The 16751-nt window shown below is 44.0% G+C and overlaps 1 protein-coding gene across 2 annotated transcripts; it reads right to left on the bottom strand.

Annotated features, from left to right (window-relative positions):
- Positions 1-8472: 8472 nt before the first annotated feature.
- On the bottom strand, positions 8473-12503 carry CUNH7orf25 (chromosome unknown C7orf25 homolog). Of its 2 annotated transcripts, none has more exons than XM_055301021.1 (2): positions 12409-12503; positions 8473-10635 (listed from the first exon to the last, which is right to left on the bottom strand). In XM_055301021.1, exon 2 carries the CDS (start codon positions 10612-10614, stop codon positions 9349-9351), a length of 1266 nt encoding a protein of 421 aa, XP_055156996.1. In that variant the 5' UTR covers positions 10615-10635; positions 12409-12503; the 3' UTR covers positions 8473-9348. The 2 variants fall into 2 exon arrangements, with proteins under 2 accessions (XP_055156996.1, XP_055156997.1); XM_055301022.1 differs by lacking the exon at positions 12409-12503 and adding an exon at positions 11962-12096.
- Positions 12504-16751: the final 4248 nt, after the last annotated feature.

The raw sequence follows: 16751 nt of genomic DNA, 5'->3' as shown, positions 1-16751 counted from the left end.
GTGCATCCTTAGAGATTAATGTAGGATCATGAAACCTTAAGCCACTTCTGTGCTCGCATTTTTTTTTTTTTTTTTTGGTGGAAAAGAAAAACTGAAAACAATGGAGCAAGAATTGAAGTTAAAAATAATGTATTGAGTTCACTCTCTTTGTGTTTTAAGTGACTGAGTTGGGCCCAATGAGGACATTTTTGTCATTTATATTGCTATTGTTAGTAACATTTTAACTATCAGCAACATCTTAACCTTCTAAGGGAGTCCTCCTGGCTGAGAATTCTATTTTCATCAACTGCAAAATATCCCACGAAAAGAAGCCTCAAAAGCTCTTTGCTTTGTCTTCTGAGCCAGTGATTTAAGAACCACAACTCTCTGCCTAACTGGATTGCTCCACACACACACACACTCACATACACACACACCACTCAAAAATGATTCCACCCTTAATTCATAAATTATGGACAATTCTTTTCTTTAGAGAGATTTTTTTGAAGAAAATTTTGTAGAAAAGTTTTATTTTGCTTCTTTATTTCAAGGGAGAAAATTATGCAAAATATATACAAAGTGTGCATGTGCATAGCTGTGTATGTCTGTGTTGTGGGTGTGTGTTGTGTTTGCTCCAGAGTTCACTAGTAGATGCAGTTGTGCATCAAAAAAAAAGGACAAAAGTGCTCATTTTGAAATTAATTTCAGTTTGGATCTATAGTCATTTTGTACGACCCTTCTGTTTACATATCCTTAGTTGGAAGTGCAAAAAGAACTTCTTTCCTAAAATGAAATGTTTCGTAGTAAAAGTGTTTGTCATGGAGCCTGGGTGGCTCAGTCAGTTGAGCCTCTCAGTCTGGCTCAGGTCCCTCTTCCTCTCCCTCTGGCCCTCCGCACAGTCATGCTCATGCACACATGCAAGAGCGCTCTTTCTCTCTCTTATTCTCAAATAAATAAATATTTTTTTAAGTGTTTGTCTCCTGGGCTAATCCTAAAACCCAAGTTGGAATATCTTTTATAGTGGTATCTGTAATTGCTTTCTTCTTAGGATGGATGATCCAAGCAATCAGCCAAAAGTCTGGAAAGAGAAAAGAACAGATCACATCCAAAGAATTCCTTTCAAAATACAGTGAGGTATGAAGATAATACTCCTAAAAAGTGCATGGAGTTCAGTAATGGAGAAAAATTGGAAGCATAATTCAGTTAGACTCAGTAGAAATGCTCTTAAAATAGTTTTCAACAGTTTAGCAGAATACCGACTTTAAACTTCTATGAGAAGAACTCATTTATATTGGGCTGGTCCTCAAAATTATGTTGAGGTACATGTAAAATGCTATTTCATTAGCATAATATGGAAGCATAAAACAATTTTGTTCATGGAGCAATAATATAATTAGAAAGAGCTAAAAGTTTGATACTCATTTTCTTATTTTGGAAAATATTTTATAGGTTCTGACTTCATATGTAAGTTATATATATATTGAACACATGCACACTAAAATAAAACTGAATACCAGAAAGATGTATAGGGGAGTTTTTAAAAAATAATTTTGGATGGAGAAGGCCTTTCTCAACATGATACAAAATCCAGAAGCTGTAATGACAAAAACCAAAATATTTTATTACATAAAAATTTAACATATCTGTGTGACAAAAAAAAAAAAAAAAAAACCCACAACATAGAAAGACAAAAAAAAAAAAAAATCAGGAAAAGATACCTGCAATGTATTTAACAGGAAAAGGTTTGAATCCTCATGACAGATTAAAAATGGCCACAAATTCTTAACAGGCTCCCCATCAAGGGCTGGGCCCTGCCTGTTTCCCTTCCCACTGGTGCGGCTTTAACTGCTAGAGTAGGGAAGATGCTATACTGGTTCTGGGCCGACCTGGGCCTTAAGAGACCACAGGCTTTCACTTCCTTCCTCTTGGAACACACTCTCTCACGATCCCTAAGTTACAACAACAGAAAAAAACAAATGACAAACTGGGAGATTTAGCAATACATAACATAGCACACCAATTTCCTTCTTACACAAAAAGCACCTACAAATCCATAAAGAAACAGAAAAACATAAGAAGAATACTAAAAAATATAAAGCAATTCAGAATGAGGGAAGTGTAAATGACAACCTATCAGCAACCTGACTCACAATGAAATACACATTCTTTTAGATAATAAAATTCTTTTTATCACATTTATTGCAGTTTTCTAAGTTTGTATGATGCTCAACATTGGTGAGTATGTGGGTTAAAGACACCTTTGCAAACCATTTCTGCAACTGTAAATTGGTGAAACTTACTGGTGGGCAAGTTGGCAGTAAGTTGCAAAATGGATAGGCATGTGTCATTCAATACTTTAATTCTATTGTTAGGAATTTATGTGTTGCGCACGGTTAGAGTGTCCAATTTTCCCAGGACAGCCAGGTTCAGCAAGATAGCCACGTTGTCTTAGCATCTTCTTTTATTTTCAAATTTCTTAGTTTAGAAAACAAATTACATGACAATAGCCCTAGTGTTGGATTTTTTTTTCACAACTATTTATAATAGCAAAGCACAACAAACTTCCTAAAAGTCTATCAATCGATTGTATAGAAGTTCACAAAAATTATGATATACCTGTTCAATGGGGGGGGGGGCTATTAAGCAATTAGTGATAGCCATGTAGAGTCATTCTCAGTACATGTTCTCTAAACCATATGGGACAGAAAGGAGAGAAAAAAACAAAAAACAAACAAAAAAAAACCAAAACCACACACTTACAACCTACTTGCATAGCATGACGAGAATGTAGAGAACATATATACCACTTTAGAAGTGAATGGGGAAATATCTAAGACCAGCAGATTTGGTAGAAATTTCATGGAAAAGCAGAGGTGCAAGGGTCTTGGGGGAAATAGACCCACGAGAAAAATTAAAAAAGTTTCATTCCCAGAAGCAGAGGGCAGCACCAGAAGTGGGAACCAGGAGAGCCCATCAGACCAGGGGGGTCTGAGGCCTGGGAATAGCAGAATCAGATTAGAAAGGACTCCTTCCCTGAAGTGGGAGTACTGAGCAGGTGGGGTTAGGGAGAGAGCAAGGCTGTGAATGGCTTGGAGAGAGAATCTGCTGATGAAGGAAGGAAGGAAGAAACTGATGATAATGGCCCTCATAAAATGTGGTAACTTTCAAAAATTATAGGGTTCCAGAATGGACGTACCCACCCACCCGCAGACATCTGTGGCACAATATATTAAAGAAACTGCATCTATCTATACAACACCAGAAGAGATACCCTTTGAGTTGTTAATCCAGAAATAAACAACCTAACGTTACACCTCAATGGACTAGAAAAAGAAGAACCAACTATGCCTAAAGTTAGTAGAAAGAAGGAAATAACAAAGGTCAGAACAGAAATAGACACTAAAAAGACAACACAGGGCTGCCTGGGTGGCTCAGCGGTTTGGTGCCTGCCTTTGGTTCATGATGTGACCCCGGGGTCCCGGGATCAAGTCCTGCATCGGGCTCCCTACAGGGAACCTGCTTCTCCCTCTGTCTGTGTCTCTGCCTCTCTCTCTGTGTGTCTCTCTCAAGAATACGTAAATAAATCTCAAAAAAAAAAAAAAAAAGACAATAGAAAAGAATCATGAGACTAAGCTGGGTTTTTGTTTTTGTTTTTTTTTTTTTTTTTAAAGATAAAGTAGATATGCCTTTAGCTAGAATTGCCACGAAAAAAACAGACAGGATTCAAATAAATAAAATTAGAAATGAAAGAGGAGACATTACAACTGCTACTACGGAATTGTTAGCATAAAGACTACAACAATAATTATAAACCAACAAATGGAACAATCTAAAAAAAATGAAGAAAATTTCTAGAAATGTATAACTTACTAAGACTGATTCATGACGAAATAAGGTGATTGAATTAGTAATAAAAAGCCTCCTAACAAAGGAAAGTCCAGAACCAGATGGCTTCACTGGTGACCTCTACCAAATATTTAAAGAAGAATTAATACTGATCCCCATACTTTTCCAAAAAATTAAAGAGGAGGGGACACTTCCAAACCCATTTTATGAAGCCAGCATTATCCTGATACCGAAATGAGACAAAAATACTGCAAGGAAAGAAAATTACAAGCCAACCTCTATGATGAACATAGACACAAAAACCTTCAACAAAATACAGCCAACAAATTCAACAAGACCTTAAAGGGATCACACACCGTGATTCAGTGGGATTTATTCCAGGGATGCAAGGATAGTCTAACATCCATAAATCAATCCACGTGATATGCCACACTAACCAAATGAAGACTAAAAATCGTATGATTATCTCAGTAGATGCAGAACAGGCACTTGACAAATTCCAACATTCATTCATGATAAAAACTCTCAGAAAACGGAGTTTGGAGGGGATGCACCTCAACCTAATGTAGACCAGTTATGGCAAGCCCCCAGGTAGCATCCTCCTCAAAGGTGAAAAGCTACAGACTTTGCCTCGGAGACCAAGAATCAAACCATGGTGAGACCACCTCACGCCTGCCGGAATGGCAACCATCAAGAAGACAAGAGATAACAAGTGTTGGCAAAGATGTGGAGGAAAAGGAACCCCTGGTGCACGGCTGGTAGGAATGCAAACGGGTGTTATCACTATGGAAAACCATATGGAAGTTCCTCAAAATAAATAAATAAATGAATAAATAAAAATGGAACTGCCATATGATCCAACAATCTCACTTCTGGGTATTTATCAGAAAGAAAGAAACTCACCAAAGTATCTGCGCCCCGATGTTCACAGCTAGCAGCACTGTGTAGACGGCCAAGGCCCGGAAACAACCTGCGTGTCCATTTGGGGGAAATGAATCAAGGAAACGTGGCATATTTATATAGGAGGGAATATCATTTAGTCAGAGAAAAGAAGGCAATCTTGTCTGAACTTATTGTCAGAAATATTTCAACTGCACGTAACTGGAAAGTCAAAGTGGCTTAAATAAATGGGGGTTTTTGGACGTGGCAACAAATGCTGAAGGAAGCATGAGCCAGTCAGCACCGGAGTCTACAAGACCCCCTGGGCCTTTCCCTGGTCTCATCAAGTCACTTAACTCAGAATGACAACACGGTGGCTCTCACCCTTCCTGTAAGCCAGCCTTGCCGTCCCCTCAGGGCCCAGGGAGAAGGCCCGAGGAGGAGACGGCGCTGAGGTCCACTGCAGTCTCAGCAGCAAGGAATTCGGGCACTTCTGGAGAAATGGCAGGCTGGGGGCATGAGGGCCTCCGGCCTCTACTGGACAGGCAGGCCGGGTCTACTGTGACCTCTGTGGAACCTTCCTACATGTCCTCTGTCATCTTCTCACATTTTCCATCATTCCACTTTTTTGCTTGAATTCTGGCAAGTCTATTAAGATCTAGATTTCAATTCAGAATCTTTAGTTTCGTCTTTGAAGTAACTTTCTAAAAGTCTAGTTCTCAGCTTTTATTTTAGTGATAGTTTTTCATTTCTGGAAGCCCTGTTTGCCTGCATGCTCTGTTTATCTTATGTTTTCTAATCCTTTTTTTTTTTCTTTTAATATGGAGACAGGAATGCCTTTTCCCTACTGTGATTTCCGTGATGGGGGGAGTGGGGAGGCTCCCTCCCTTACCAGTACACTCCTGTCCCTTTTCTGCTGTGGGACCATAGAGTCATTTAGGTGATCATCAAATGTGAGAGGACTGCCTCGAATGGATGGCTCTTCTCTGTCCCCTTTCCTCTCGGGAACAAGCTTCTCATGGGCGAGGTGTTCTCTGCAGGGGACAAGCTCTCCTGTCACCTGCCCAGCACTACCTGTGACTGGGTAGACAGCATCTACCTGACTCTGGGGTTCTGCTCTTTCTGTAAATATGAACTACATCCTCCAACTTAGCTGTATGGAATGTCTTGCTGCAAGTGGTATTTTAGCCTCCATCTGCCATTCTGGATTCTTCTTTTTTTTTTCCCAGAACATACATGTGGAATGTATCAAAGACCCCAATACCGAAGAACTCACTGGCGGTGGGTGGGTTTCTTCAGATGTTTAAACCAGGTCTCACTGGAAGCTCATCCAAGCAAGGTTTCATTTTTCCACTGGACTCTGTGACGCTTGGGAAACTAAAGTGTCCCCAAGTCCAGAATGACGCCATGTATGTTTCCATCAGGCGTCTGAGGGATAGTAACTTGCCTGGGACAATTTTTATACTAATTTCACATCACCGGGTCTTCCCCAGGAAGCTACTGATAGAATTAGGACTCTAAACCCATGCACAGCATGGGCTAGGCTTGATTTTTCTTATGCCACTCAGGGCCATGAGAGTCAAATTTCTTTGCTGTCTCCCTGGGCAGTGCTTGCAAGATCTTCTTTCATGAGAGCCGCAGATTTTCAAAGGTTCTGGCTTCACGCAGGGGTCTTGGGATTACTTCGGCTCAAGTGAGCCTTATGTCTCTGATTCTATCCCAGCATGGAGGTTAATCCTCAAGCCCCCCAGTGTTAAGGTCGGGGACTCATCTCTGCCTTTCATCCTCTGGGAAACAAAACTCCCACAGGGTGAGGTGTTCTCTGCCTGGGTTCCCTTTTAACCGGGATGCTTGTGCCTATCTTCTTAAACTGAGATTTTGCTGCAGCTTTCCTCTTTTAGGATACCATGTCAAGGTTTGAGTATCAGAGTTATGCTTATGTTCCATAAAATGAATCTGAAAACATTCCCAATACAGCAATGATCTGAGATGACCAGCCTATTACACAAACGGGCTCCAGTCTTCCACGGAGGCTCTGATCTCAAGCAGGAGTGGGCCACAGTTCTCCTCTTAGGACACAGGCGGGGCGGTAAGAACACAGCCACCATGTTGAATACTGCCCACCCTAATGGTGTGGTGCTCCACATTACTTTTGAAAGCAAGGCATTAATTGATATTTAAAAATAAGCGAAAACTTAACTAATGAAGCTAACTGGACCTGGACATTTCTTAGAGGTGGTTACTTAATAACTTTAACATTTTTTTTCCAATGGCTATTGGTTATTTACATTTCTCTTTCTTCCATTCTAATTCCTATTTTATTGAGATTTCCATATCTTCTCCCCAGCTATTTTATGCCCTTCTTGATCTTTTATGTCTCTTACTTTATGCTTCCTGGCTTTTATTCTTCCTTGAGAACTCCTATGATTTGTCTTTCCCTATATGGACTGCATTTATTCTCCAAATTCACCCTTCATTTGAAAGCGAGATCAGCTTGGTTTAACTTGTACCATCAGTCACATTCCCTGTTTGACACCTCAAATTACATTGTGCTATTTTTCAGAGGCAAAAATCATAAAGTTGTTAACTCCCTTTTAAATAAGATGAGGATTTTTTTAACACGCTTTTACTTTCACCCACCACTTCCAACTCTTGGTCCTAACCATTGCTTTTACATTACACATCTTCACATTTCATAATCTTTTGGACATTTGCTTTGCTTTATAGCCATATGATTCATGATTCCTTAAACTTGACAGTTTTAAACGTATTTGACAACATTCTTTTATTATCTTTATATATACAAATTTTGGTTAGTGACAGGTCTAGGATATGTGTGGGTCAAGTGCATGTTGTGTTTCTAGAGAAGGTACTAATCCTTTCTTTATATTCCAGGATTCAAGGTCCCACCAGGTGTCCATATCTATCCCTTGCATTATTGATTATATTGTTAGGAACTGTCATCACTGAACGTCTAGAAAAGGAAAATGATCATGGGAGAACCACAGCCATGGCCACTTCAGAAATGTTTCCTCAAAGAGCACTGTGGTTGTACACGTCCTAGTTGGCAAAGATTCAAGTCCTTTGATACTAATTCATAGTGGAAAGGGATAGAAATCTACCTTCCGTTACTCCTTGAAAGCTCAGCCTTTTGTACTGTGCCTGGTGCATGACAACACTCAATAAACTAATTATACTTCAATTGTTCAACTCCATTTCAGACTAGCAATTCCTCAGAGCAAAGACCAATTATTCATTTTCTTTTAGATCAAACTATTATAATGCTCAGTACCAAGCACCTTAGTACCTTAATAGCTGCTCCAAGAGGTCCAAGCCCAATTTTAACAGTGTAAAATTTCCGTTGCAATACAAGTTATACTAAATTGGAATCCCAATCACAGCCTTTTCCCCCAGGATTTGTGTTCTGAGCTAGCAATGCAATCTCTCCTAAGAGAAACATCCCCAAGTTTACTTTTTCATTTCATTTCAGTGCTCACGGACATTCTATAATCAATTCTACCCCTTCCTCGACCCTCCCCACCCAACACTGTGGCTGGAAACTGAGTTCCCTTCTCACAAAATAGCAAAGTTGGCACTAAAGAGAGAGGTCAGGCTGTGGCAATGTGTTCTGATACTGGCTCCTATACTTGGCTTTGCATTAATACTTAAGCTCTAAGACTAAATGTCCCAATCTTTAAAATACGGTCAATACATATCTACTTTGCTAATCTATTTTGTTTTGTTGCAAATAAAGCACCTAGGGCAATGCGGACTTAAAAAAAATTTATTTTTAATTACAACTGGTGTCATGCAACAGGCATGGAATCTCCCCTACCACCATTTCACAAGAGTGAAGTAATGCAGTTGTCACTTGCACTTGCAAAACAAAGAGTAAAGGCAGTTTATTTATAAGTCAAATACTTGCAGTATGGGAACTATTTGTACTTAAAAGCAAAATCTGAATTCTTTTAAAATTGTTTTTATGATTCTTTTACAATTTATTCAAATTAATATTTTACATTAAATGTCCCAGGCTTGTAGTAGTGGGACTATCTTTTCACAAAGGTGTATCCATAGGTTCATGGGACTCACAAGACCAGTATTCACTTTATTTTCTTGTTATTGTACTCTTTGTAAATGCACCAAGTGTATGCCTGACACATAGCAATCAAGGAAGTTTTTCATTAATAGCCAAAACCTTATAATCTAAAACTAATTATCAACTATTACTTCCCAGCCTCGACCAACTGATGAACCAATATAATGAAAAACAAGCTTCAGTTTTCTCCAGGTATTTAATGCGAGACGCGGTGTAGCCCTATTCCAAGAAATGCTGATTACCACTAGGGGGTTGTTGCCCTTACTGAGTCAAATAAAAGTACTTCAATACAGCTAAAAGCTTTATATAGATGTATTTCTGTTCGTAATTGCTATAATGTAGACACTTTGATAAATAAGCTTGCCTCTTGTGCTTTTTCTACTTTAGATTATATATTTTAGAGATGACACACAATCCACTCCACTGGTTTAAGAGCTTTAAGTATTATTTTTACTATAGACCTTTTCTTCCTCCCCATTTAAGACGGGAAGACCCAGCCTTTGGTATAAATAACTTATTTCCATGACAATAGTTAAAGGCTATCATTAGTGTTCATTGTCAGTTGTGTAGTCTTTTGGTAAGGGGGTGGCTAGAGCCTCTTTGCTCTCAGTAAGTGCTCTGGGCTGATGGATAAACACACTAAATTTAACACCCTGGTTGTTGGCAGCTCTGACAAAACCACTATTGGCAGTCATAGTGATGGCTTTTAGAGTGTCTCCTGTCCCAAAAATGGTTAATGAGCGGCTATTGATTTTTGAACTGGCCACTAGTCTCAAGGCACGCTCAGAAGGCTGATCTGGCACCACATTAATCTGTTTAATGAGCATAGTGGCCCTCTCTCTCTCCCCGGGTCCTCCTAAGGTATCTAGAATAGACTGAAAGTCCTTGACAGCAGATTCGCAAGCAAACAACTCCTTGTCCTTCATAAATGCCTCCAGCTGCGGCAAAACCTGCTCTTTCCTCTCTTGCTCTGCTTGTTCAGTAAGCACTTTCTCTTTGAAGATAAAGTGGCAGCCTCCATAGCTAAGGGCAGATACATATGTGATTAAAGTAGTAATGTCCAGATTGACTCTTTTGCACACATCGACCTTAATTTCCGTTGGAAATGCAACACTTGCTAGAATATTTTCTCGGTCCACTCTGGTCACCTGCAAAAGTTCTGGGCCTTCGTCATCCGACTCGCTCTCACTGGGCTGGAGCTCCTCAGGGTGATCTAACAGAGAGTTAACCGCTACTATGTCTCCTCTCACAGATATGCCCATTTCTTTGAGCTTCTCTGCCATGGGGCTGGAGACACTGTTGTAAAATGCAAAGATGATGTGAGGGTTGCTATACTGCACCGGCTGCTGGTGACTGGCCTGGAGGAAGTCTTCGGCCTGTTCAATGACACTTTTGTCGCCATACTGGCCCCTGCCCAGCCAAATGTTGTGGAGAGCTTCCGCCTTTCGGCCAATGGCCTTCACCCACGTATGACCACCATTTGCCACGACATCCACGACGAGGGTCTGCTTCTCTCCCAAGGAATCTGTGTAGCCGAAGACGTGAAGGACACTAACAACTTCTTCCAAGTTTTCTGCTGATTCCACAATGGCTCGTAGGTGTGTTAGATTGGTGCTCTGTAAATGGGATTCCTTAATAGCTACTTTCCCAGCTTCCACTTTCTGTAAGAATTTCAATTCTGCCTTCAATTTGCTGCACAGCTTTGCACCACCTTCGATGCCGCCTTTTCTTGATCTAGAAAGTGACTCTGCTCTCTTGATCAGTTCCTTGGCTATGGCGATTCGTTCACAGAGCATGGAGTGTGCAGACATGCTGACAGCATTATTCCTTTCCTATGAGAAGAAAAGAAACAAGGGAAATCGAAACAGTCCCAACAATTAGGGCAATGAACTCTTCACTGAAGATTATAAAACTTCCATCTAGCAACGGGTCTGAGTCTATGAACCTAGACTTCTGCACGACGGCTTTTGGAGTGACTCCCTCCTCTGACAACAGGACAGGGTGACTCCTCTACTCCTGAACTCTTTTTTTCTGGTATGCGGGGTTCTGACACACTTTTTAGAGCTTTATTTCTCCCCTTTGAAAGTCCTGTTCAACGCGTTCCAGTCCGAATAAACCGCGGGAGCTTATGTCATAGGCAATCTACGACACGAGGGCTTCCCTCAGCAGCAGCTTTACTGGTTGCTGGTAGAGCAATTTTAATAAAAAGGCTTGGGAAGTGAAGAGAGCGTGATTACATCACAACGTGCACGCGGCTAGCCCGCCAGCAAACTGTCCAAACCAGAAGCGGGGACCACGGGGACCAGTCGAAGCTCTCCCGACCGTGTCCTCCTGCGGGAGCGGCTCCCCTGGCCCGACGGCCTCGCGCTGCCCACAGGCACTCGGCACTCGGTACCCCGGTACCCCCGGTACCCCACCCCCAGGGAACCCGCTCCACCTCCACCTGGGACGCCTGCAAGACCGAAGGCCCCGCCCCCCTCGGCTCCTGCCCGTGGGCTCTTGTGGGCAGGAAGAGCCCGAGCACTGGCTGCAGCCCACGGGCCAGAGCCAACGCCAGTGAGTGGACACCAGGAGGAGGTCGGCGGGGCCTTCCTGGAGGGGGGGAGGGAGGAGGGGGGAGGACGAGGGGGGAGGACGAGGGGGGAGGACGGGGGGAGGGGGAGCAGGACCGGAGGGGGGAGGGGAGGAGGAAGGAGGAGGGACGGGGGAGAGGAGAGGGAGGACAAGGGGAGGGGGAGCAGGGCGGGGGGGAGGGGAGGACAGGGGGAGGCCCCCTCCCGGCACCCGCTGGCGGCCCCCCCAGGTCCCCCCTCGCGGCCCCCGCCCGGCCCCCCCTCGCGGCCCCCCCACGTCCCCCCTCGCGGCCCCCGCCCGGCCCCCCACTCCCCGGAACCCCCCGCGGCCCCCCTCCCGCCCACCCCCTCGCGGCCCCCCCACGTCCCCCCTCGCGGCCTCCCCCGCCCCGGCCCCTCCCCCCCCCGCGCCCAGCCTCCCCACCCCCGTCCCGGCCCCCCCCCACCCCCTCGCCCCCTCGCGGCCCCCGCCCGGCCAGGCCGGCCCACCCCCGCCGGGCCTCGGAAGGGGCGCCGCGGCCCGCTCCCTCCCTCCCTCGCTCCCTCCCTCCGCCCCGCCTCCCCGGCTCCTCCCGGGCTCCTCACCGGCAGCGCCGGGACCGCGAGCGCGAGCAGGCAGGCACGAGGCACGTGCGCGCGAGGCCGGGACCCGCCGGGAAGCCCCGCCGGGAGACCCCACCCCGCTCCGGCCGCCGCGCCGCTCAGCCCGCGCGAACGCCGCCGCCGCCGCCGCCGCCGCCGCGGGAGCCTCCTGCGTCACGTGGCCCGGCGCCGGGTGACGCCGAATCCGCGAGTCCCCGGCGGCTGCGTGGCCTCCCGAGCGTGGCTGACGCCAACGCGGCCGCCATGTTTGTTGAGGGCAGGCGGCTCCGCCCCCTCCCGCCGCGGGCAGAGGCTGCGGCTTCGCGGCCGCCCCGCCGGGGGAGGAGCGCAGCCGAAGCTCGCGGGCTGCGGGGCGGGCTGACCCGGCGCCCTCGGGGCGCAGGTCGCGCGGTTTGGTGGGCCCCGTCCCGGGTGCGCCCGGCCACCTACTTGCGCTGTCGAGCTTACACCCCTGCCGAATGGCAGGCAGGGGTCGGTCCTGCAAAAATGTTGGGCTCGTTTTAATAGAAGAGGAAACGGGCAGAACGCTCGTCGGGGGTCTCCGGGCGGTTAGGTGCTAGAGCGGGGACTCGGGACTCCGGACTCCAAGCCAGCGCTTCCTCCTGCACAATTCTGGGCTCTTCCCACAAAGTGGGAGGGACCAGACCGGCGCTGCCTTTCTGATAAGGACAAGGGAAGGGAGAAGCTTGTGTTAGCCTAGTGGGCTGATTGTAAAAACTGAAAGGGACCGCAAATGAACCATCCTGCGTGTCCCTGCTTCCAAACCTTACTTGACCGCCTTAGGAAAGGAAACGGAAGAAACTCGCAAAAACAACAAGAAATGACTGCACGTGAGCTGTCAACACATTTTTGTTAGACAAAGAGCAGTAGTAACGCTTACTGGATAGTTATCGTATGGCAGGCGTTATTTTAAGTGCTTTTCACATAGGGACTTATTTAATCCTCTTCACAAAGTAAAAGGTAGATCTATTTTAAAGCTAAGTCCACCAAACTCCAGGCAGCGTCTCTGTAAATGGAGGAGCTCGCACCACCACGGAGGGAAGTATCTGCAGCAAGTGACTCACAAAGCGGAACCCAGAAAGGCTTTAGAACTGCAGGTGCCGGGATCCCTGGGTGGCGCAGCGGTTTGGCGCCTGCCTTTGGCCCAGGGCGCGATCCTGGAGACCCGGGATCGAGTCCCACGTCGGGCTCCCGGTGCATGGAGCCTGCTTCTCCCTCTGCCTGTGTCTCTGCCTCTCTCTCTCTCTCTCTGCCTGTGTCTCTGCCTCTCTCTCTCTCTCTCTCATAAATAAATAAAAGTAAAAAATAAATAAGAACTGCAGGTGCCTAGAAGGTAGATGGGGGGCAAGCAGTGAGGCAGGAGTTAAAATGGGCACTGCTTACAGGTCTGCAAGAACAAACACCTGGGTCCTCCCGTAGGTCCAGTGCAGCTGGGCGGTTAGCCATCCTTCCCCTGGCAGAAGCGAGTCAGAGGGGCTCTGGACACATTAATAATGAGTTTTCTGTGTCCCTCCCGGAAACTCCTCTCCCCAAACCTGATTTTTCTCTGGAGAACTGAGCAAATGAAAGACCAGAGAGAAATGGCTTATAGCCACATCCCCACAGTAAGTAGGTTTGGGGGTTCACAAACATGGCACTTCCAAACGTTTTTCTGTTTGGAATTTGAAGTAAACCAGAAAGCAGAACAAAATGCTTCTTACAAGTATTCCATTAACTAGCATCCTCAGATAAAAGTTATATCATTCATGAAACATGAGGACTTTAAGAGGAGGTAACGGTGTAAGAAAGTTTTTCAAAATTAAAAATGATATCCCCAATTTTAATGTATCAATAAGAGTAGAAAAGGGTGGGTAAGACTGCACTAGAATGTACAATAAAGACAGGTGAAAAATAGAGCAAAAAAGGAAATTTCTCAAACACTAGGAAATTTAAGGGCTTGGTTTCTACAGTGGACAAGCCTACTGTATGCTCAGCACAATGTTAAGAAACCCATAAGATGACACGTCACCGAAATTTCAGAATGCTGCAGATAAAAGGTCCTAAGAACTTCAGAGGGGGAAAATAAGTTATAAAGAACTTGGCACAAATACACAACTGCATTAGGTTTCTCATCAGCAACACTGGAATCTAGGAGTAATGCCTGCAAAACGTGGAGATCATTTCTAACCTAGAACTTTTAAACCCAGCCAATTAGGAGAGAATATAGTTTCAAACCCAACTAGCCTGTTTTAAAGAGAATGAGGGTTCCAAGAGAGAAATTTCTGGAGGTGTTTGGAGGGGAGGGGGGTGCTAGAGGATTAGGGAGAGAACAGTTAGGATCACTTGATGTGATATACCGAGGAAAAAGGTATGCAAAAGATTTTACAGTCCTGTTGGGGAAATCTGAGATTTGGTGACTGCTACACAGAATACAAAAAAGTGAGGCAATTATCACCTCCAGGAAAATTATTCAGGAAGTGTAATCACAGTGTACTTACCTAGCCATAATAAAAACTTCTAACCTCAACACTGTGATCTAATTAAAGTGAGGCAGAGAGAAAGCGAGGGGTAGGAAGTTGTGAGTTCTAAATTCTCATCTTGCATAATATAAAGTTTACGTATTGGCTAACCTTCAGGAATCCAAAGAGAACCGGATTAATCCTATTTAAAATATGGAGCAAAATACCTGCTGGAATACATAAAAAGTTAAAAGTCATGAAATTCAGGGGCATGGCCTTTAATGAGGTGTTAGAATTATCCAACTTTTTCAAATATGCTCAGGCTTAGGAAGCTATCATTCACTTGGGTGTTGAAAAAGAGGTGAGGTTAAGGACTGAGGTGGTGCTTTGGGTCCATAAACATGACTGAACAGATGAAAACTCCTTTGATCCTTATCACCCACAGCCCAGTGAACCAGCACTCAATAATTATAAAGATCAGTATTATTCCCCTTCCTTATTCCCCCTTTCCAGCTCCCTCCTGCCCCTACATGTGAATTTTAAGCATATTCCATGTTTCATAACTAAATAATTATTTTGCAAACTTAAAATTCGCAGTTTAGTGAGGAACTAGAAAAGAAAGGACAGAAACAAATGGGGGCAAAATTCTTAAGAGTGGGAAGATACAAAACAAATGAAGAACAGAGAGAGGCTATGAACATTAGAAACACTGTGATGCTTAAGCAGACTGAAGCAGCCCAACTCCACAAGCTGGAATGACTGAGGAGTTGAACACTCAGGGATGCAGGGGGATCACAAGACCAAAGAACGGAGTTCCCCATGAACTGGGATAGAAAGGAAGGGCTTAAATTTAGAGTCAATGAAAAGAATCAACTGAGAAAAAGGTAGAAGTGTTCTAGGCAGCTTCAATTGAATGAGGCTTTGCATTTAATGGGGCAAGAGCCAGAGAACAGAACATGGACATAGATCTGCTTCAGTGAATTTTTCCTCCCTTTATTCTGTGGACTTCTTCTGTTAGTCCCCAGTAGGAAATCTACATGTCCTTAACGTGCCTGCCTTTTCTTTCCCTTTCTCTGACTTGTAGAATTTTGGCACTCTTCTGGTTTTTGAATAGAGAAGATTTAAAAACAAATTCAAAGGCAGCTCAACCTTACAGAGTACTTGGCCATGAACCCTACAGGCCTTTCATTTACATCATCAATTTTGTCCTTAGAAAACCCTCTGAGATAATTACTTTGTATGGTCATTTCAGCCAGTAAGTGGAAGAGTTAAGACCTGACCCAAAAGCCATTCCTTTTTACTACTATGTTCTCTTTCTAGTGTGCCAGAGCCTTAATAGACCAAGAGCCTATAGGAGAGATGAGATAGGCCTTCAAGAAAAACATTTTGACATCAAAGATCAAATTGCCATCTCCCATAATAATGCTGCTGTCACCTGTACTAAGTAAGATAAGGAGGTTTCGTGATAGTAGGGAGAATTGCGAATCCTGACCAAAATCCTCCAAGGTAAGTAAGACTTTTCTCCTACACTCAGCTAAATCTTAAAACTTATTGAGCCACATTCAAATCATGGAACTGCCTACTTTATGTTTGTTGGTAAGAAATGATGATATTCATAAACTCTGTTCTGTGGACCAGACTTATGACTTATCCTAAAATGCCTTTAAAAAAAAATTAAGCAGTATGTCTTCACGTATAATGAAAACAGAGTTCACATTATTTGCCTGCTTGTATGGGCCTTAATTTGCAGTAAAGGTTCTGATTACACTGCGATTACATGAATGACGGAGCCTTAAGCCATAGTTTTGATGTTTAAGTATTAGGATTTTATTTCCAGCACTTAACGTTCATCCTTGGGTGTAAGAAGTCTAGTAGAATCTGAGGGGCTCTTTTTAAATATTTACCTACTTGTGACGGAGAAACCAACGGGAACCAATACACCATTTTTTATTTACTTACATCACGGATCTTCAGCCTTCAGCCTAGCACCCTTCAGCCTAGCACCCTTCACAGCTCTAGTGCAATGTTAGTGTCCTGGAGTTTCACTGATCCACATCTAACAATGCCTACAAAACACCTATGCTATCTATCTTATCTCATGAATCCTAGAGCTTCTCTCAGCTCTAAATGCAATGATGTTTACTAAAATCAGCATTCTGCTTTACTGACAGACAATATCTGACAGTAAAGAATGTAACAAGACTTGACTGAACCAAAATTGCATGAAGAATGAGTTCACCCTTCTGCTCTGCAGTGTAGTTTCCAAAAGTCAACTGTGATAAAAAGCAGGAAATCACTATTTTAAAATTTTACTAACTCCTAAAAAGCTAGAAG

Source organism: Nyctereutes procyonoides, unplaced genomic scaffold (assembly GCF_905146905.1).
Source record: "Nyctereutes procyonoides isolate TBG_1078 unplaced genomic scaffold, NYPRO_anot_genome, whole genome shotgun sequence".
Classification (NCBI taxonomy): Eukaryota; Metazoa; Chordata; class Mammalia; order Carnivora; family Canidae; genus Nyctereutes; species Nyctereutes procyonoides.
Note: the sequence above shows the minus strand (reverse complement) of the source record. Positions and strands in the feature narration are given on the sequence as shown.

Coding starts and splice junctions, on each gene's coding strand:
- CUNH7orf25 (XM_055301021.1), bottom strand. CDS start 10,614: ATGTCTGCACACTCCATGCTCTGTGAACGAATCGCCATAGCCAAGGAA.